At 40.8% G+C, this 23,160-nt stretch overlaps 1 protein-coding gene across 1 annotated transcript in view; it reads right to left on the bottom strand.

Annotated features, from left to right (window-relative positions):
- Positions 1 to 23,160, bottom strand: part of PKD2L2 (polycystin 2 like 2, transient receptor potential cation channel) — a 50,675-nt gene that overhangs the window by 10,879 nt on the left and 16,636 nt on the right. Inside the window, exons 5-12 of the mRNA XM_056124678.1 lie at positions 22,792 to 23,013; positions 18,293 to 18,521; positions 17,756 to 17,926; positions 17,097 to 17,278; positions 4,810 to 4,930; positions 4,455 to 4,556; positions 2,736 to 2,794; positions 2,103 to 2,157 (exon numbers count right to left, since the gene is read on the bottom strand). Of these exons, the coding sequence (XP_055980653.1) occupies positions 2,103 to 2,157; positions 2,736 to 2,794; positions 4,455 to 4,556; positions 4,810 to 4,930; positions 17,097 to 17,278; positions 17,756 to 17,926; positions 18,293 to 18,521; positions 22,792 to 23,013 (1,141 nt within the window). The remainder of the gene's footprint in view (positions 1 to 2,102; positions 2,158 to 2,735; positions 2,795 to 4,454; positions 4,557 to 4,809; positions 4,931 to 17,096; positions 17,279 to 17,755; positions 17,927 to 18,292; positions 18,522 to 22,791; positions 23,014 to 23,160) is intronic.

Raw genomic sequence — 23,160 nt, 5'->3', positions numbered from 1 at the left:
TGAGTCTTGGCCGTTGATGGGATTACACGGCACCAGGGGGCTAGGTGGTGGGTGTGACCCCCGCTTACTGGAATTTGAAGGATCTGGGTGGAGGATGCTCGACTCCAATCCGAGTAGGCTGGGAGATCTTGGCCCCGGAACCCGCATGGATTTGTCCCTCTGCCAGTACCCACTAATATGATACCTGCTTATTCCAGTACTCTGATCCTCATTCTCAGCGTATTGGGGGATGAAGAGAAAACTTCTTCATTGTTAGAAAACTTTTTTTTTCAATCTTTAACGTAATATTTTAATGCATACATATTCTATTCACTAGAGAATATTCAGCTTGTAACTGTTAGGACAGCTGAGTTATAGCAGGAAATTTTTTTTTTTTACTGAACCACTGTGGGAAAAGTTACAAAGCTTTCAGGTTTAAGTCTTGGTCATGCAATTATCAAACACATTTCCTTTCACCAATACTTAATTTTCACCACCAAGAACCCCAATACCCCCCCCCCCCAACCCCGGCCAACCCTCCCAATGCCTGTGAGACAGATGAATTCTAGTTAACAATCTATCTACTTTGATTAGATCCATTGTTTCGACAGAAGATGCACCATTATTTAGAGTTTACACCCCCAAATCAGACATGCTGAAAAGGCATTGTGAAATAATTTGTTTTCTACAGCTGGTTACAAGAATCAAATGATTCTAACAATGTTTTATTTTCTTCTACTTGGATGATAGTGGAGAAGGCATTATTTTATAATCATTATTTTAAAGTATCACACACAGATCACACAGATCATCCTGTTATTCGTCGATTGCCTCCAGCAGGCCCCAGTAACGTCTCCTTCATCCTAGCCCTGAGATTATATTCAAGGCTCTTTAGGAGAATGAGACCCATCATTGTTACTGGTATTTGGCATATTGGGTATGCCACGGGGAGTTTGCCAGACTCTGCCGTGTGGGCAGGCTACATTCGGTAGCCTGCCAGTTTGTCAAAGTAGGAATGAGATGTCATAATAAGATGTCGCGTGGCCGCATTTGCTGCCGCGCGGTTCTAGGAGCTGGTTTTTATAGTCTCTGAGTTTTGGCCGCTGATGGGATTACACTGCGCCAGGGGGCCAGTTGGTGGGTGTGACCCCCGCCTACTGGAATTTGGAGGATCTGGGTGGAGGATGCTCGACTCCAATCCGAGTAGGCTTGGAGATCTCGGCCCCGGAACCCACATGGCTTTGTCCCTCTGCCGGTACCTTTGTGTGTGCGGAGAGTGGTCTCAGCATGGTGGTGGCTGGTCCTGGAGGTCTTCGGCTGCCAGGGCCCTGGTCAGGGCGGGGAGGAAAGCTCAACCCGCTCCCCTCCAAGGGGCCCTGGCAAGGAATAGCCAGGTGCGGAGGCAGGAGACTCCTTTTAAAAAGTCTCCTTTTAAAGTATAATTTTTGAAATATGAAAAATCATTTAAGCACTATCTCAAATCAACATCTAGGAACCACATATCTGGCTGAGAGTGCTAATGAGAGAGATAGAGCTTATGGAATCCAAGTTTTTATTTTACAGTATCAGGAATGAGCCCAAGGTCTGTTACACGGTGGTATGGATCTCCCACAGAGTTCCTAGCTCATAGTCCAACAAATGTTTTGTTCTTAACAGGAAGGGATCTAGATTCTGGGAGAAGTATTAGGAGGTGGCAGCTGCTGACCCAAAAAATGCAAGTTATTTCCATTCTCAAAAATATTTGGAGGGAAGCCACACCTGGCAGTGCTCAGGTCTACTCCTGGTTTGATGCTCAGGGGTCATTCCTGGAGATGCTTGGGAGATCAAAGCATGTACTGTAGCCTGTTGAACGTTCTTTCCAGCCAGCATATCATTTCCATTTTTCCCTTCTTTGGTTTTAGGGCCACACCCAGCTGTGCTCGGGGCTTACACCTGGCTCTGCTCAGTGATCACTCCTGGTGAGGCTCGGGACCATATGGGTGCTGGGAATGAAACCAGGTGCATGCAAGACTAGCTCCCTACCTGCTGTACTATATCTCTGACTCCTTATTTCCATTCTGACCTGAGTGTTTTTAAAACATATTTCTCATAGGTATCACTCTTATGAGAAAAGTTAATCTTACCTGTTCATCAAAGCCTTCTCTTCTGGCTTTTTTGGCCAAATCACCAGTTTCCATACTGAGAATCATAAAATAAAAATTAGAGGCACAGGGCAGTTAAAAAAGGGAAATGTTGCTATATAACACCATCAGATTTAAAGATCTAAATTGCATTTCTGCTCTTTCTTGTTGCTATTAGGAAAATGCCTGTAGTAAGTTCTCAGAATATCACATCTCTTACTATAGAAAAATGTTTATTTTAGAATTCACTACCAGAAGTCTGGGTTGGGGGTGTATTTTGACATTACAACCATTCAGTCAACAAATGTATATGTGTACATATATGTTATATGTAAAATATTTTTGACAGCTAAATAAATACACTTGAAGTAGACAAATTGCTTCCTATGTTTGTAAAGGAACTTTACTTTTCTGTTTAGGTTTTTTTTGTTAATGCTCTGAGTGGCCTGGCTGGTCTTAATTTTAAATTAGCCTAGGTTTTATAACACAGAAATTAAAAGGCACAAGGGCATGTATTGAGAATATATGGAATCAGTATGATGGTGATAATTTCGTAGTCAAAACCATACTTGTAAATTTCCTTAAACTTTAGAACTTAGAAATGTTAAGTGAAAAATTTAAGAAAAGTCATCTTACCTTTTTTCTTTATTTTCAGGTTTCTTTAACTTGAGTTTTTCAAGAGTTTTGTTGTAAGTCTGGGCATAATTTAAGATAGTTTAGAAGTCTATAAAATGCATTGTGTTTTACTTATTTTTGATCAAGTAGAAGTTCTGGGACCCCTTACTAGAGGGGGAAAAACCCTTAGTGGCCCCAATCCTGAAACGGTCCAGCACCCCGTAGGTAGCAGAGTCACCTACTTTAGGGAACACTGACAAGGAAATAGCTTGTCTTTTGGTGCTATGTCCCTGTCAAATGTGGATGCTGATGTCACCAATTAAGGTTGTATCTTCCGGGAAAAAGGAAAAAGACCACTACATTCAGACTTGAAAAAATATATACGAAAAGAATGAACACTTTAATGCTTATAATCAACATCACCTGGCTCATTGGGGGAACATCTTACTAGTTTTCTTGACAATTTCTAGAGTAAACCCTACTAACCCCATAGCTGGGAACCTCTTCTGGGTGAAGCTCAACTGGATTGTTGGTAAGCAGAGTTGGACAAGATGGTACACATGTGATGTCCATGGCTCCAAGTGAGGTAGGAACTAAAGAACAGGACAATTCAGAATGCTGGGGTTACGGTGACTTGAGCAGAAGCCCAGAGATCGTGAAAGCAGACTGGCAAAAGCAAGCAGCATGTGCTCAGACTCCTAGCCCTAGCTATAAATGGAGGCCAAGAAAGTAGAACTTCTACAGTTAAGTAACTGATTAAAGATAGGCTGGGATTATGAGATCTGAGAAGGGCCTTGAATATTCGAATAAAGATTTTGGTTGTATTTCAAATGGGCCAGGGAGAAGGAAGAATTTTGAGCAGAATAGTGATTTAATCAGCTGGATGGGCACAGAAGCTAAAACAAGTAACATCACTATGCAGAAATCTGCATGAAAGGTACTCGGACTCTCTAATTCAGTGCCACAAGTCAAAGTGTCTTAAGTTCCAGAGATCTAATAAGCAGAGTCTATGGAGCTTATAGACAGGCTTTGACAGCAGCTCATATATGGGACAAAAGGATAAAAATTAAAATCCAAGGACTGGATATTGGCTCACAAGTGTGAGGCTCCATATTGCTTCACAGTACTGCTGTATGGCTCCTATAAATAAGGTTGTTTTTTTTTTTTTTTTTGAGTCAGGAGTGATTGAGAAATGAGTGTTTCCATTAAAAGGGCATGAGAGCAGGAGTAGGGCCTGGTGTTTGTTCCTTGGCACTGCATGGTCTCCCAAAGTAAGCCACTGAGTATTTGACCCCTCATCCCAAGTATAAAGTGAGATTTTTTTCATAAAAGTTCTCAGTTATAAGTTTAACCAGCATCTACATGGAAACTTAGAGTAAACTTTGTTACTTTCAACAGAAAGTAATATTTGCATTTAAAAAGTAATTGATTTATGGGACAGGAGAGAGTATAGCTGGTAAGACTTGACCAAGATGATCTCTTGGCAAGTGATTCCTGACTGCAGAGCCAGGAGTAAGCCCTGAGCATTGCCGGGTATAGCCCCCAAACCTAAAAATAAATACATTTTAAAACTGAGAGCAGATGTCATTTCCCTGGTAAAGAAATTTAAGTCACACTGAATCAAAAAACCAGAGCAAACCAAAAATCCATTCCACATGGGCTATGAATGTTACTTAAGCTATTGAGACTGTAAGTGGAAGATTTGTCTTAGAAAACAATTAGGGGAAAAAATTGGCATACCTCTTTGATCATTTTACCAAGGTCAAAATCTGGCCTTCTGCCTATTGAAAAATCAGCTTTCACTTCAGAATAGGTATCGTTAATAATTGCCAAGAACATGTTCTGAGGAGAAATATCCAGCAAAATGTTAGCGAGTTTGAAAGGTACTTGTATTTGTAAAGTTTATATTTTCAAAGTAACATGTTCAATAAATGGCTATTCATCCTAAAATACAGTGATGGGAAACATCTGATTATCGTAAAGTCTACGTAAACATAGAGTCCTGACAGTTTAAGCACTGAGTAAGTTTTCTAAATTGGCAGGTTTTATTTTTTTATTCTAAAGAAGTGAAACAAAAATAGAAACTGATCCTTACCAGCAAGACAAAGAACACAAAAAAGATGAAAGTGATGAAGTAAATGGGTCCCAAGACATGGTTGGCTTGCTGAATGCCAGCAAAATTAAAATCTCCGAGGACAATTCGAAATTGTGCAAATCTTTGATGGGAAGGAAAAAATTAGAAAACAATTATTGCATACATACAGGACAATTGATGGAGTTATCAACATGTCTGGGGAAATAGTTGATAGACCCTGACCATAGAATAGAGATGTTTAAAAACATGTAGAAAAATTCCTAAAACGCAAAACTTGAAGTACCTCAGTAACTTAAAGTAGTTCTGAACTACACAGTAGTTCAGAAAAATCATGAACTTCATTTAAACATTAAGAGCCCATGGTGCCTCCAATTGAAGAGTTGAACCTTCAATTATGTGCTTAGTAGCTGGTCTTGTTACTGGCCTCTTGAGCCATAGTTCTGTCCTAAGCTTTTAATATTTGCATTTTCTCTAATTTTCAATATGCCAGACCCACAAGGGCCTGAATATTTCCAATACAAGTGGTGTTTAACTTTTATGCCTCTTTTGATAAAATAAGGATGGCAAACAGTTTGCTAAGTCTGAGTACGGGTCATAATCCCCAAACATAACCCCGAAGTTTATTTTCGTTAACTATAAAAGGTTGGTTTTGATGTGAAATAGTCTCTGTCCTCCCGTTGTTCATCGATTTGCTCCAGCGGGCCCAGTAACGTCTCCATTGGAGATTGTTGTTACTGTGTTTGGCATATTGAATACATCACGGGTAGCTTGCCAGGCTCTGCCATGTGGGCGAGATACTCTCAGTAGTTTGCCGGACTCTCCGAGAGGGGCAGAGGAATCGAACTCGGGTCGACCATGTTGACTGCGTGCAAGGCAAACACCCTACTGCTGTGCTATTGCTCCAGCCCATGTGAAATAGTATTTAATATAATTTTTATTTCAAATATGGAAAATCAAAAAATATTTAACTTTTAATAAGCAGTAGCAGAGAGGAGAATTAAAAAAATTTAACCTAGTGCTGGAGAGTGCAGTGACTATGGCACTTGCCTTATAAGCTGCCAACCTGGATTCATTCCCTATTCCCTAGCACCACACGTAGTTTCTTAGCCACTGACCAGAGCAGAGTGCAGAGTGTCACTGAATGCAGAGCCAGGAGTAAGCCCTGAGCACTGCTAGTTATGACCTCAAAAGAAAAATGTCTTTTAGTCTTAATTTGTCTTGTTAATACTTTCAGTGGTATTGTCAGGCAAACCGAGATTTGTTATAAATTATGTATATGTGATTATTTTAAGGGGAAACAAAATTGTATGTGGATACATTGCCTGGTTGATGAGTCCACAAAAAGGGAGAGCTTTCCTGATACTTGTTGCTTTTGCCAATTACACCTTTCTGTTCCCTTTGGAATCTGGTGTATTACAATGAAGGAAGAAACATCAAAGGAAGGACATACCAGAGAAATTGAGTACTTGGAGTCCTAGAACCTGGAATTATCTATAATCTAATACCATGTGTCTAAGAGCTGACATATTAAGTGTTAAAGTATTAGGTTTTTAAATGCTGATTTATAAAGCTCTTTATACTAAATAGAAATGTAGATTTGTAAGGAAACCAAAGTTAACACATTACATATTTTCCCCTGCGGCACTGGATAGTAAGAGGTTCTGTTTTAGTATGTCTAATGAGATATTTTGTCCTTGATTTGTATTTGTGCAAGAAAAGAGGCATTAATTTCAGAAATTAGCTTTACTAAAACCAGCCTTTTTTTTTTTTTAAATATTTGCCTTTATTTTTATTTATTTATTTATTTTTTGCTTTTTGGGTCACACCTGGTGATACACAGGGGTTACTCCTGGCTCTGCACTCAGGAGTTACTCCTGGCGGTGCTCAGGGGACCATATGGGATGCTGGGAATCAAACCCGGGTCGGCCGCGTGCAAGGCAAACGCCCTACCCGCTGTGCTATCTCTCCAGCCCTTTTTTTTTTACAATGGAAGTGCAAATGATACTGAAAGTAAAACATACATCTAAGCTGTTTATTGCATGGTTATAATCACACAGTAACTGGAGACCTCAAATGCAGTATACTGAACTCTTTTATCTTAATTGGAACTTAATTTATACTTTTTATTTTTAAAAGCTCTTTAGCATATAGGGTTATATTGAACGAAAATACTAAAACTTCTTGCTCCCACATGCTAACTTTTTCTGCTATTAAAAGCAAACACTCTTCCATCATGTACTATTTGTGGTTAATAAGATCCAGTTTCTCACTTGGAGGTGTGATTGGCTGGCAACTATTCCTAAAGAGTCTCCAAATACTTTTTTTTTCTCAGGCTAAACATACTCGGTGTTTCCAGTCTGTCTCATAGCCCTCCCAACTTTTTGTCTCCGTGCTAAAGTTTTTTTTTTTCACTCATTTTCACTTTATGAATTAATCTGTTTTATTTGTGGTCAAACCCAATTCATTGGATTTAAATGAGGGGGGCTGGGCTCATGGGACCCTGAGTTGAACCTGGGACTTAAGCGTGTGAATCACATTTCTTCCCATTGAGTTATTTTTGCTTCCCTGGTCAACTGGATTGTTTTATGGGGAAAGACCTCCCAAACTTTGCTCAGGAGGTCCTGGTGCTGCTCCCACCTGGTCTTGGGTAGCAGGACTGGAAAATTCACTGCTAGAGCCAGAGGAAGCTGCTGTGATGCTCAGAGTCCTCCAGTGCCAAACCTGATGGTGCTCAGGCATCTTCCGGGCTCACCTGTCAGTGCTCTGGGAACCCTGTGGTGCCAGGTATCAAACCAGGGTCATGTGCATGCAAGGTATACAACTGAATTCTTGTCCTTGCTATCCAGCCCCTCAACTGATTTTTTTTTTAAATTTGGAGGCTGTTCTCCCGTTGTTCATCGATTTGCTCGAGCGGGCCCAGTAACGTCTCCATTTTGAGACTTCTTGTTACTGTGTTTGGCATATTGAATATGTCACAGATAGCTTGCCAGGCTTTGCCGTAAAGGCAAGATACTCTCGTTAGTTTGCCGGGCTCTCCGAGAAGGCCGGAGGAATTGAACCCGGCTTGGCTGGGCTGGCTGTGCGCAAGGCCAATGCCCTATCACTGTGCTATCGCTCTAGCCCAGCAAATGCTCAGGGTACTGTTACTCCCTGATCTATACTTGGGGGTCGCTCCCATGTTGCTTGGGGGAACCATGTGGTCCTGGGGATCAGACTGTACCCAGGCCTACTGTACGCAAAGAATCCACTCAGCTCATTGAGACCCCTCATCTGAATTTTAAATCAGCTATGTAATAGTTCTAAAGTTGAGACGTTTCAAAAATGTCACTTTTCTTTCAAGATATTTCCTGACTTGCGTTTTATTTCTCTAAATACTCTGTTGCAGTTAAGTCTGTTCCTAATGTTCTGCTATAGCTGCTGGATTTTGCTTATAATTTTACCCGTTACAAAATAGTTTTTGAGCAACTTTCAATCATATTTAACAATTTACTTGTAGAATTTATTTGAAACAGAATGAAGATAACTTTTGTCCATAAAGGATTTTTGTGACTGCAGGTATATACAGGCACTCTAACCTGAGTCTAAATCTGAGTTCAAGACATGACTTCCTGAACTACATAGGGTCAAAGTCCCAAGCAAAGACTGAGTGTTCACACACAGACAGACACACGCAGTCCTGAGCTTTGTCTTCTGTCTTCTCCCTGAAAGAGTGAACATTTCTCAACTGCTTTTCTTGGATTGTCAACATTATCTTCAAGATGGAGTATCTGGGAAAGATGGGGTAAAGCAGTACCATCTTCTGAAGAAATCTATATCCCTACCCAGACGACAGTCATTGTGGCAAAGTCTGATGTCACTGTTTTGGAACCTGAACCTATTGAAGCACTGCATCTTTTGGAGGGAAGCTTGGGCAGTTTGGATCAATTTAGCCCTGCAGCAGGCAGCCAGCATGCCTGATTCCTGCAGCAGCTGGCTGAGATGTGTTGGATCCTGACTGGACAACAAGGACTCTTCTCCAAACATCAGGGCTGTATACTAACTGCTTCTGATAACAAATGGGTGTGCATCCCACTTTGTTGCAAGCCTATCCCTTCTAGCTGAGGCAGTGCTTTTGGAATTTAAAAGGACCAGTGCTCTCCCATTGCTCTTGCGCCACACTTGGTAATGCTCAGGGCTTACTGCTGGCTCTGTGCTAAGATCACTCCTGTCAGGAACTGCGACCATATATGATGCTGGGAGTTGAACCTGGGTCAGCCATGTATATGGCAAGTGCCCTACCCGCTGTACTATCTCTCCAACCCCTTCCATTGCTCTAAATTTTTCTTTTTCCCTTTTGGAAGCTGGACATCAAAGACTGGGATATTAAAAAGCAATTGTATAGGAGTTAATCTGAAAGTCACTGTGCAGGCCCAAAAGGTGCTGACTCAGAATGGCCTTTGAAGACCCTAAGTTTCACCTCAGGCTGACCCTTAGTCTGGGGGGGAAGCCTACATTTAAAACAAAATGAGAAGCAGTAAACTGAGAGAAAGGGAAAGACTAAATTCTAGAGTTACTACAGTATAGCAGTGTTTATAAAAGACATTTAAGAGGGAGGAATAAACCAGTTATTCGTGAAAAAGACCTGATGGTGGATTATACAAGGTGTTGTGGGGAAGAACAATGTGAAAACAAAAATGAAAATACCAGTAGAGAGAGAAAATCTAACAAAGTTTTAAAGTTCAGAACTAAAAAGTACAAATAGCTGGCAGAAGAAATGTGCTAATCCAAACTACAGCTCAGGGTCCAGGAGATGGCTCAAAGGACCAGAGCGTCGGATTCCCATGTGGGAGCTCTAGGTCCATTCTGAGCAACAGATAAGCACAAGGGTCAGCCGCTGAGCCCTAGGCTGGGAGTAGCCTCCAGCACTGCTGCATGTGGCTCCAAACCAGACAAAAAACACCACGAGATATCACCCATTAGAATGACCTTCACTAAAAGTAAGACGTCAAAAATAGCAAGTGTTGGTGAGGAGGTGCAGTAATTGGAACCCTCTGTGGTGATTGTGGGAATATAAAATGGTACAGGAAAAAGTAGGGACATTCCTAAAAAAATTCAAAGGAAAATGACTCAGCAATAGTATTACTTAGTAAACAGAAAAGAATTGAAAGCAGGACCTTGAAGAGATCTGTATTCTATTTTTTCATAACTAAATTATGGAAGCAGTCCCAAGAGTCCTGAAGATGGGAAACGAAGTGGTTTCTACATATAGTAGAATATTATCCAGCCTTTAAAAGAAAGATTCTGGAGTTTGGGATGTGGTGCATGCCATAACTCACCCCCTCCAACCCCCATCAGCACTGCTGTGTATGGCCCCACAATAACTTTTTTAATTTTAAAAAATGAAGAAAATTCTGACATGGATGAATTGTGATATTATGCTAAGTAAAAGAAACCAGTCACAGAATGATAAGTGTGGTGTGATTCCATTAGGTACCAGTAAAAGCCTTGCACGGCTGGCCTGGCCGAGCCAGGTTCGATTCTTCCGCCCCTCTTGGAGAGCCTGGCAAGCTACCGAGAGTATCTTGCTCGCAAGGCAAAGCCTGGCAAACTACCCGTGACATATTCGATATGCCAAACACAGTAACAACAAATCTCTCAATGGAGACGTTACTGGGCCCTCTCGAACAAATTGATGAACAATGGAGGACAGTGCTACAGTGCTACCAGTAAAACAGAAAACAAGGATGGTTGGTGGGGATGCCGAGGGAGAGGGCAAGAGAGAGGTAGGTGTGTTGTTTAGTGGGGACATTTTTGTCAGATGAACAAAGAATTCTGGAAATGGATGGTGATGATGGTTTTACAGTGCGAATATGCTTAATATCACTGAACAGCATACTTTTAAAATGACTTAGATGGTAAATTTTGACATACTTAATTTTACCACAAAAGATATACCAGTTAAAACTGGGTAAAAGGAGCTTTGGATGCTGGGCTCGACCTCTGGATTTCTGCTTTCTGATTTGGGGCCAGTTATTACTCACTTTTTTGTTATTCAATTTCATTTCAATTTCAACTACATTTCATCCAGTTTTAATAACCTAGCACATCATTAGCAAAAACACAAATTTCCTCATTAATCCATTCCACACTTCCCTACCTGTTTTTTGATGATTTAATCATTTCCCTTCCCTATTTTTCAAAGAAAACTCTTAAAATTTTATAATTTGTTACAATGCCTAGTAATACTTTTGTTATTAACTCATTATGGTTCTAGGAAACGACCCATTTGATGGAACTACAGATTTAGCCATTAAGAAGCAGCTAATTAAGCTTCTCAAAGTGTGTTTGAAGTTAGAAGGAAACTATCAGTGATCTAGACCAGTCTCTTAGGAAAAAAAAAAAGCTAATGGCAGAATTGAAAAGTAAATGATACTCCTTTGTTTCTAGTTCATTCTTTCTACTACAGGCTTAGCAAAGGGTTATTTCAGAAAAACATTAATAAATTGGTATTTTGATTACTTAAGTATCAATGAAAAAAAAAGAGAACAAACTAAGACTTTCTAAGACCAGAGTCTCAAAAATTGAAAGGATCATGAATAAATAAATTCGGTGGATTCTGTAATTAAAATTATTGCAGTTTTTCCTCCAGACACGTTAAACAAGCACTGCAAATTTCAAAGTGAGTGATGACAAATTCCCCAAACTTACATAAATATGATGCCATTTCTCCCTAGACAATCTTGGTTTAATTTTCACAGAATGTATTTTGAGAACTGACATTTTAGATTGCCACAGTTCTTAGACAACTTGTTTTACCTATCCCAAAAGGAGAGTACATTTATTAAAATTAAAATTATTTGTCTTAGGGGCATAGTAAAATCAAAGTCTTATATTAGACCTAAGTTAAAATCGCTGAAACATGCACACGTACATCACTTTTTAATTTTATTAATTTTTGGTTTTGGGGCCATGACTAGAAGTGCTCAGGAGGTCACTCCTGGTGATGTTCAGTGGATCATATGTTTGTCAGAGATTGCTACATTCGAGGCAAGCACCTTAATCCCTGTTCTCTCCAGCCACAAATCACTTCTGTAAAGCCTGAATACTCTCCCACTGATTCTAATCTATATTTATTGCCTGCAGATGTGTTCTAAAAAACACAGCTTTACCAGTTAACAAAGGACTATAGGATCAGTTGGTTTTTGTTTTTTTGTTTTGTTTTTGTTTTGCTTTTTGGGTCACACCTGGCAATGCACAGGGCTTACTCCTGGCTCTGCACTCAGGAATTACTCCTGGCGGTGCTCAGGGGACCATATGGGATGCTGGGAATCGAACCCGGGTTGGCCGCATGCAAGGCAAATGCTCTACTTGCTGTGCTGACCCTGTAGGGTCAGTTTAAATAAAAAGGATTTGTTGGAGGAAACATTTAACATTTCTTTTTTTTTTTTCTTTTTGGGTTCACCTGGTGACACTCAGGTTACTCCTGGCTCTGCACTCAGGAATTACCTCTGGCAGTGCTAGGGAGACCATATGGGATATTGGGGATTGAACCCAGGTCAGCGGTGAGCAAGGCAAAACACCCTACCTGCTTGAGATTTCTTTTCTTTTTTTTTTATTAGTGAAATACCATGAGGTACAGTTTTAGACTTATAAATTTTTGTGCTTGGGTATCAGTTATACAATGATCAAGCACCCATCTCTCCACTAGTGCCCATCCTCCACCACCACGGGTCCCAGCATCCCTCCCACCCTGCATCCCCCCGTCCCACCCTGCCTCTGTGGCAGGGCATTCCCCCTTATTCTCTCTCTCTCTCTCTCTCTCTCTCTCTCTCTCTCTCTCTCTCTCTCTCTCTCTCTTTTCTTTTGGGTACTGTGTTTTGCAAGAGAGGCATTGAGTGGCAATCATGTTTGACCTATAGACTACTTTCAGCATGCTTCTCCCACCCTGGGAGGATCCTCACAACACCCTTTAATTGGTGCTCTCTTCTCTATCTGAGCTTCCTTTTCACCTAGCACGTGTGGCTGGCCTTCAAGTCATGAAGCAAAATTCCTGGTACTAATCTCGGCCATTCCTGGGTGTTTAGTCTCCCGTTTTGTTGCTTTATGTTCCCCAGATGAATGAAGTCTTTCTGTGTCTATCCCTCTCTTTCTGACTCATTTTGCTTAACATGATACTTTCCATGTAGTACCACTTGTATGTAAATTTCATAACTTCATCTTTTTTAACAGCTACATAGTACTCCATTGTGTAAATGTACCAAAGTTTCTTTAACCAGTCATCTGTTCTTGGGCACTCAGGTTTTTTCTAGATTCTGGCTATTGTAAAGAGTGCTGCAATGAACAAACAATTGCAGATGTCACTTCAACTATACCTTTTTGCCTCTCTGGGAAATATTCCCAGGAGTGCTATTGCTGGGTCAAATGGGAGACTGGCCCACATCCACAAGAACAAAAGCAACCGGTGCTGGCGCGGATATGGCGAGAAAGGGACCCTTCTTCACTGCTGGTGGGAATGCCGGCTGGTCCAACCCTTTTGGAAAACAGTATGGACGATTCTCAAAAACTTAGAACCTGCTTAAGATTTCTTAAATCCAACCCCTTAAGATTTTTTTTTTTTTGGCCCAGCGACTGACTGTAGAGATCACTTGATCACTTGATATCCAGTTACTCATCAATATGCTCGAGCGGGCGCCAGTAACGTCTCCATTCATCCCTGTTGTGTGCTAGCATAGCCCAATGGCATCTGTTCATTCTAGGAACATGAAGAGCCTCAAACTGATTGTTCAGGGTCTTCACAAAGAAGTCTGACCATCTCGTAGGTGGGCGTCCACGCACCCCGTAGAATCTAGTTGGTAATGGCTCTAGTCCAGCGGTCGTCTCTAAATCTCATTACTTGTCCAGCCCATCTGATTTTCGATTCCTTGGCAAACGAGACAGTGTCCCTGATTCTTGAGCACTGACGGAAATTGGAACTCCGGGTTCTTTCTCTCATTAGAGTGAAGTGTGATACTCCAAGCATAGCTCTTTCGATTCCTCTTTGAGAGACCCGAATAGTGTTATCCTGTTTTCGTAGGGCCCAAGTCTCTGAGGCGTATGTTAATGCAGGAAGAACAGTGGAATCAAATAGATGTGCTTGGAGCTGGAGGTTCTTCGTCCTCTTAGCTATTTCTTCAATGCTCTTGAAGGCGTTCCAAGCTGCTCTCTTCTTCCTGCGCTACTCAGGTGCCAGGTCATTTGTCATGTTGACTTCTCAACCTAGGTACACATAACTGTTGCACTCGAAGATGGCCGTTCCATTGAGAGTGAATGGAATGTCAGGAACAAGACTGTTTATGAACATTGTCTTTGTGAGATTCAGCTGTAATCCAACCTTTCCACACTCACGGTTGAAGTCGGTCAGTATTTGTGCCACTTGGCTGATGTTTGGTGTTATTAGAACGATGTAATCAGCAAAGCAGAGGTGGTGTAGTTGCTGACCATCTATCTTCACTCCCATTCCTTCCCATTCCAGTCGTCGCATTATGTTCTCAAGGGTGGCACTGAAGAGTTTCGGTGAAATAGTATCACCCTGTCGAATCCTTCTCTTGACATCAATGATCACTACTTTGTAGAATGGTGAGATCGTGGTAGTGAATCTGTAATACAGCTCACGGAGGATCCTGATGTATTGAGTTTGTACGCCCTGATTGGCTAGGGTTTCCATGACCGCTTCCGTCTCAACAGAATCAAAGGCCTTCTTTAAATCAATGAACGTTAGACAGAGCGGCATCTTGAACTCCTGAGAAACCTCAATGAGCTGGGTTATCGTGTGGATATGGTCAATGGTGCTGAATCCTTTTCGGAACCCGGCTTGCTCACATGGTTGTCCTTCATCTAGTGTTCTGCCAATCCTATTCAGGATGACTCGAGTGAACAGCTTGTAGATGACAGACAATAGGCAGATTGGGCGATAGTTGCCAATGTCGTGGATGTCTCCCTTCTTGTATAGTAGTACAGTCCTGCTTGTTTTCCATTGGGATGGAACCTTGCATTCAGACAGGTAGTGTGTGAAGAGTCGAGCCAGTGTATTGATGAGTACTGACGGTAGGTTCTTCAGGTATTCAGGTCTGACCTTGTTTGGGCCAGGTGCTCTTTGTTTCTTTACTGACGAGATGGCATGTCGGATTTCGGAAGGGAGAATGTTGGGAATGACATATCCATACTGCGGAATTTAGTATGTGGGCAAGTGGACGTGGCTATTAAAGATATCTGAGTAGAAGTCATGAATAATCTTCTCCATTGCCCTTCTGGAAGATGATCCATCAGGATCTTGGTCTTGTAGTTGGCGGGCATTACGAATGCTTTTCCCGACTTCTGCCACATCTACCAGCACTGCTGCTCTTCTCTCTTTGAGGTCTTACTTGATCGCTTCTCTGAACTGTTTTGAGAGCTCTGATATTTGCTTGTGGTTGTCTGAGGCATGTGCCAAGCCAAGTTGGCAAATAAGCTCAAGAGTTTTCGAAGACAGGCATTTTTTTGTGGCTATCTCTCTCGGCGTGCCTCGCACAATCATGGAGGTGCTGAACCAGTCGATTGTATTCATCGTCAATGTTGTCAACAATGGCATCTTCCCATGTTGCCTCAATAGTGCCAAAGAGCTCCCAGTTGGTGGTCATTCTGGGAATTCTCTTCTTAAACTTTGCATTCCTTTCTCCCTGCTCAGTAAAGTAGAATTTTGCACGAAGCAGATGGTGGTCTGATCCCGTTTGGAATTTTGGGATAACAGCAACATTAGTCAGGCAAAACCATCGATTGAATAAGATGTGGTCAATTAAGTTGTGGAATCGTCCACCGGGAGACTCCCATGTCCAATGTTTAGATTCGGCCTTCTGGAACTGTGATTTACCATGGATGGTCTTGGTCGATATGATGAACTCAGACAGTCTCTCACCCTATTCGTTCCATTCTAGGCCATGGGTCCCGATGTGGAGTTCTTTGGCTGATCTTCTCAGTCCTATCTTGGCATTAAAATCACTAACAATGATCTTGTAGAAGGTGTGGTCTTCTTTATAGAACTTCTCCAGCTCCATGTAGAACTTCTCAATTTCTCTTTCACCATAATTGGATGTTGGTGCGTAGACAACAAAGATAGAAACTGCCAGCAGTGAGCCACATCTATTCAAGTGTAATCGTTCGATTTGGGTTGTTAGGCATTCGAATGAATCAATGCTCATGGCTAAGTTTGTGTTGACAATCAGGACACCAACACCACTGACACCTCTTTTGTCGCATGTTCCAAGGTACAGTTCTTCTCCAGTGTCAAAAACGGTGTGATGTGATTGATGCCTTGTCTCGGTCAGACCAATGATGTCGTACTTGATCTTTCATGCTTGTACCATCAAGTCCTCGATGGATGCATCAGATGCCAGCGTACGTGCATTGAAAGTACAGACAGTCATTTTTGTCTGTCTTTGTTTTGGCAGCCTAGTTCAGCCTTGAGATTTTATCAGCCTTTCCTTCTACATCTTTCTCAACGCTGCCATATTCAGGGTCAGGGGAATGAGATCCATTGTATGTGCTGGATTTGGCATATCGAATATGTATGTATGTATGTATATGACTGTAGAGATAGGGAGAGCATTTCTGTTATCTTAGGTAAAAGTTTCACCTCGAGCTGGGGTGATAGCACAGCGGGTAGGGCATTTGCTTTGCATGAGGCTAACCCGGGTTTGATTCCCAGCATCCCATATGGTCCACTAAGCACCGCCAGGAGTAATTCCTGAGTGCAGAGCCAGGAGTAACCCCTGTGCATTGCGGGGTGCGACCCAAAAAGCAAAAAAAAAAAAAGTTTCACCTCCAGTGAAAAATGGAAAGGAATTTTTTAGTGACCATAGATGAATACAATGAACATCAACAGCCATATTGGAATGTAACATATTTAACTCTGAAAATATTAAACCAGGTTTAAATTTGTAAAATCAGTGTTATTCTTTTGTTGCTTTTTGTTTTGGGACCTTACCCTATGGAGGTGCTGGGGAACTGTGTGATGCCAGGTGTCAAACGTGGGGCTCCCTCATGCAAAGCCATTCATGCAAACCCCCAGCCCAGTTTGTTACTCTTATCATAGACCTTACTGTGACTTTTTGTTAAAACTAAAACATAAATTTTTATACTTAATGCTTACATGGAATTTTGCACGGTGGAAAAGTCATCAACCTGTGATCCAAAAATAAGAAATCCTAATAGAGCATAAGCGAAGAATATTATAAATAATATTACTGTGAATTTTTGTTAAAACTAGAACATAATTTTTTATACTGAATGCTTACATGGAATTTTGAAAGGTGGAAAAGTCATCAACCTGTGATCCAAAAACAAGAAATCCTAATAGAGCATAAGCAAAGAATATTATAAAAAACATGATGGCAAATCCTACTATATCTTTGATGCATCGGGACAAGGTTGATGACAGCTGAGACATTGTTTCATTAAAGTTTATGAACTTGAATATCTGAAAAAGAACAAAGTTAACTGAAATAGGGAAATGAGTTTTTTTTTGGGGGGGTGGTTGGTTTTTATTTGTTTTGGGGCTACAACTGGTGGTGCTCAGGGCTTACTCCTGTCTTGGCACTCCTAGAATCACTCGCGGGAAGCTTGGGGGACCATATGGGATCCTGGGGATTAAATCCAGATTGGCCACATGCAAACCTGTTCTATCGTTCTGGCCCCAGGAAATAGTATTGAGTATAATACTTAATTTTTTTAAGAAATCTGTTTCAAATTAAAGGAAGTATGTAATGATGTTTAGGGATTTAAGGAATTTACCAGCAATCATTACCAAACAAAACTAGATTTACATGTCTTTGGTTAAGAAATCTTTTTGATTAGCATAACTTTCCTGTCCTGTGTTCCCATTATGCCATCTACTATAACAAAAGAGCTTATTGAACTGTTGTATCAAGTATCAAGTATAATAAAACATAAATACCTTTATCCATGCAAAGAAGATGGTAATAGCGATGGCATTGTTGTAGTGGATGTGCCAGTATGCAAGAAAATAAAAGTCTGAATATTTTTCTGTATTTTGTAACAACAGATCAAGTAAGAGAAAAATTTGTATAATACAGTATAAATTGAAGATTATGGTCATGGAACACAACTAAATGGGGAAATAAAAAGGGTTTGATTAGAGACTACTTCTACTTCCACATAACCATAGTCTATGAACACATGAAAATAAGACCCAGGCCTTTGCATATAAAAAAGGAAGCCTTAATGTATAGAAGCTTAGACATACTGATCATAAAAGTAGAAGAAAGATAGTAAAGTTGGTAAGTTGCTTTGCCTTGTGTGCAGCTGACCTGGCTTCAAACCCTTGCATCCCATGTGGTTGCCCAAGCCTGCCAGAAGTAATCCCTGGATGCAGAATCAGTCTGATCCAGGTAAGTACAAAATCATGCTTTTTACACCTTCCTAACGGATGGGTTCTGATGTGAGCTTCTTCAGTATTTGAATATATACTTACCACCAAAAGTAGTAATTCTAGCCAGTTCCAAATACTTCTGAAATAGGCCCACTTAAATTCTTTTAATTTTTTAATTTCTTCTATTGTGAAGACAATGAAAAAGATACAAAATATGATTTCACAGGAAGCAATAAAATAATCGTAGTAGCTGACATACTTGAGGAGCTTCACAGAGTAGAACTGCCATGAAGTAAGTATTCCTCCAGTTACAGGAAATTCTGCCACCAATCTGTATGATTAAATTTGTGAATAATTCTATATCTCAAGCACATTTATTTCAGTACTTTACTAAATGTGAAGTTTCTAATCAGTAATGATATGTACCTTGTACCTTAGTGATGTTCACTTATACACTTTATTTGTATAAAAGGTGTTTTTTGTTTTTTTTGGGGGGGGCATACCCAGCGATGCTCAGGGATTACTCCTGATTCTGCACTCAGGAATCACTTCCCAGTGGTGCTTGGGAGACCATACAGGGTGCTGTGGATCAAACCTGAGTTTAGCTGCGTGCAAGGCAAGTGCCCTACCTGATATACTATTACTTCAACTCTGTATAAAAATTTTCTAAGGCAATGGGTTCATTTTTTTTTATGTAGGAGTATTGCTATTTATTCAACCATTGATTAGGCTGATTGAATTTGGCATGAACTCCACCTTACTTTTTCTTTCCGTTTTTTATAATTTTATTTATTGAATCACCATGAGAGCCGTTACAAAGCTTTTGGGTTTAAGTCTCAGTCATACAATGAAACACCCATCCCTTCACCAGTGCCCATTTTCCACCACCAAAAACCCCAGTATACCGCCCATCCCACGCCCTTCCTCTACCTGTGGGGTAGATGATTTCTACATTACTCTCTCTCTACTTTGATTACATTCAATATTTTGACATCAGACCCACCGTTATTATTTGGGATTTTACTCCAATACTCAGGTCTGCCAAAAAGGCAACAATAGACAATTTGTTTTTTATTGCTGGTTATGAATAACATATGATGTCGCGTGGCTGCATTAGTGGCCACGCGATTTTGGAATTCCAAAATTTTAACAATTAAATCTGGAGGGATTTCTGCCAAAACTTGCAGGGTTCTGAGATTTGTTCTGAGTCTCTTGGATCATGACCATTAAGGACCTTGATCAGGAGCCAGAGAGGCCGTTCCTGGGAGGCGACTCAGGATCTCATTGGGACAAGGAGGAAAGGGCCAGCTCCACACCCATCCTGCAAGGCCCTGCATGTCTCATCACTGCGGGCCCAATTCTGACCTGCAAGGATTGGAAAATGGCCGCCACCAAGCCGCCAATGGGGAGCAGGTGGAGGAATAGCACCCTTTCTCCACTGGGATGGCCCAGCACTTGTAACCTACTGCAGGGACCGGACGCATTTCTGCCAAAACCTGCTGGGTTCCAAGATTCTCTGGGATCATGGCCATCTCTGCCAAAAGCCGCTGGGCTCTGAGATTTGTCTCTGAGTCTCTGGGATCATGGCCATTAAGCAGTTCGATCAGGAACCAGAGAGGCCTTGCCTCCAATTATATAGCTAAGCCAGAGGTGGTTTGTGGGTGTGTCTCCCACATTCCTAACTTTTGGCCATTTACTTTTTTAAAATTTATATTATTTTTTATTTTTATTAGTGAGACATCTTGAGGTACAGTTGTAGACTTACAAATTCTTGTGCTTGGCTTTCAATTATACAATGATCAAATACCCATCCCTCCACCAGTGCCCATTTCCCATCACCATGGATCCCAGTATCCCTCCCACCTCCCATCCCCCCACCCCGTCCCACCCTGCCTCTGTGGCAGGGCATTCCCTTTTGTTCTCTCTCTCTTATTGGGTGTTGTGGTTTGCAAAAGAGGCAATGGGTGGCAATCATGTTTGGTCTATAGTCTACTTTCAGCATGCTTCTCCCATCCTGGGAGGATCCTCCCAACACCCTTTATTTGGTGCTTCCTTCTCTATCTGAGCTCCCTTTTCCCCTAGCATGTGTGGTTGGCCTCCAAGCCATGGAGTAAAATTCCTGGTACTAATCTCAATGGCCATTTACTTTCTTGGTAAACTTGACCCCAAGTTTTTGGGGTATGGCCAAAGGCACAGCAGCAATTTTGGGGTATCTGGAAGTTTGAAGGCATCATCAGGCTGCTGATGCTCTCGCCTCACAGATATGGATTGACCTGCTGGCTGCACCATACCCCTGGCGATGAGTTCAATTGAAAAAGTTTTGCTTGTGGAGTTCATACCCAATTAAATCAGTCTAATCAATGGCTGAATAAATAGCAATACTCCTACATTAAAATAAAGAAATAAAAAGTTTAGATTGTTTTTGGATCACAGGTGGCAGTACTCAGGGGCAACTAGCCCCTGACAGTTCTCAGAGGACCATGGGTGTCAAGGATTGAGCCTGGGGTTCCAACATGCATAGAAGAGGCTCTAGCTCTTTAAGCTATCTCCTGATCCTTAAATTAAATATTTTCTAGTAGACTTATTTTTTCATTAGAGGCTCTTTTTTAATATTATATATACACATATGTGTGTATGTATATGTGTATGTATGTATACATACATATATGTGTATATCTCCATGATAGTCACATACAATATAAATGGGAAAATAGGATGTGATTTCATCTAGATTTTCATTCTATGTTTAGATTGCTTGTTTATAACTGGGAATACTGTCTACCCACAGGAGAGTGAGATGATGTTCAGGAAGATGCTGTCCTGTTTTACTGTTATTCATCAGGCTTCCCCCCAAATATATAATTTTTGATATTTCAGAAGAGGGAAGTATACTCTTTAGAGATATTTTTTTTGTTTCTAAATGGGTTTTTATATTCTGTTGAAGCAATGCTTTTTGTTTACTCAATGGGTATTGGATAAATATGCAAATAGAATTCTAAATATTGATTACAAGACCAAAAGTAAAAATATTTTTGAGATTGTTCACTATACTTCTAGCATTTATTTTTAAATAAGAATCACTAAATTATTATTAGTATTTTGGTTTTGGGGCCACCACTGGCAATTTTCAGGGACTGCTCCTGGCTCTGCACTCAGAAATCTCTACTGGCAGTACTCTCAGCGGATCATATGAGATGCCGGGGAATGAACCTGGGTTGGCTGCATGCAGGGCTAAAGCACCTTACCTGCTATAATATTTCTCCAGCCCCTTTGTTTTTGTTTTGGGCTCAGGACCATCTGAACTCTGGTATGTCTTGAGGTGCAGGGGATCGAAACTGGGTTGGCTATGTGCAAGGCAAGTGCCCTACCTGCTGTACTATCTTTCTGGCTCCTATATTTCCAGTGTTTTCCACAACTCCAGATAATTCAGAATTTGCAGTAATCTAATGAGCCAATAGCTCTATTGCAAATGTGACAATGTAATTATTTGTATTTATAGTATTAGCAAAATTTATTGATACCGAAGTATCAAAACAAACCAACCTGTTATCCAATAGATCCCAGATCTGTTTTCTCTGTGCACATAGTTAATGCACAAGGTTGGATAAGTAAAATGGAAGCTCAATCTGGGGTTGGCAGTATGCACAACACATATCTTAACTCTTGTACTGTCTCTCCAGCCCTAAGAGAGACCATGTTTTAAAGTGAAAACTCATTTAAAGCTTATGCAGTATCTGCTGGGCTGGGGTGATAGCATAGTGCATAGGGTGTTTGCCCCTCTCGGAGAGCCCGGCAAGCTACCAAGAGTATTTTGCCCACATGGCAAAACCTGGCAAGCTACCCGTGACGTATTCGATATGCCTAAAACAGTTACAAGAAGTCTCACAATGGAGATGTTACTGGTGCCTGCTTGAGCAAATCAATGAACAATGGGAGGACAGTGACAATGACAATATCTGCTGACATTTTATTGGCTAGAGTGAGCCCAGCATCAAGGACTGTGCAAAGTTAATGTTGCAAAAAAGTGAACGGGCAAGAACATTTTGTCCAGTCATTAAGACATTCATGGTATCTAGGGTACAGCTTTTAGATATTGTTTGAATTTAAATTGTTAAGAAGACAAAAATTAATGTGGTAAAAATCTCCATTCAAAAAGGAAATCTATAGATTTTAATAATCTGAAGTGAAGGAATAAATAAAAATTTTAGAACTGTAGAATTGTAGACTCACCAGCACTAACCGGTTTCGATCCCCAGCACCCCATATGGTCCCCAGGAGTAATTCCTGAGTGAAGAACCAGGATTAGGTCCTGAGCACAGCTGGGTGTGGCTCAAAATATTTACAAGAAATTAAAAAATAAAAATTCTTAATATTAAACTAACAGTTTGTCTAATTCACCATTTTCTCTAATAATGAATGAAATACATTCTAACAATGGATCAATAAATTTGGTTGGATATGACCTTTTTCATTATTGGCAGATGTACATTATTTAAAAGTTTATGATCTTAATCTCAGTACAAAGATGTACAAACTATAAACTAGTGAGGTCTTTGAATGCTTCTTAAATTTAATATGCTACTAAGTTTTGGGTTACTCACCTTACGATACAGAACAGATTAATGTTAGCATTGTATAAAGAAAAATCAATAAAAATAACTCGAGTTCCTCTTGTGATCCAGCTATTCGTTCGAAGGTGGCCAAACTTATTTCTGGTTTCAGATTTTGATTTTGATAAAGTGAAAATAAATCCCCCACTTCTGTAAACACCAACAAATCCCCAGTGCCAAGGGGAGTTGGTACTAGGAGCAGAGTACTTCCATCTGTTAGATACAAAAAGAATGATGGAGAGATGAGAAAACTTTACTGTGTATTTAAGAATTCAAGCAACGTTTGGTTCAAAAGCGGTTGTTGAGGGGTGAGAGATAGTACAGCAGGTAAAGCACTTGTCATGCATGTCGCAGACCGGA

The sequence above is a fragment of the Sorex fumeus genome, unplaced genomic scaffold (assembly GCF_029834395.1).
Source record: "Sorex fumeus unplaced genomic scaffold, SorFum_2.1 ptg000051l, whole genome shotgun sequence".
In the NCBI taxonomy this organism is placed as follows: domain Eukaryota; kingdom Metazoa; phylum Chordata; class Mammalia; order Eulipotyphla; family Soricidae; genus Sorex; species Sorex fumeus.
Note: the sequence above shows the minus strand (reverse complement) of the source record. Positions and strands in the feature narration are given on the sequence as shown.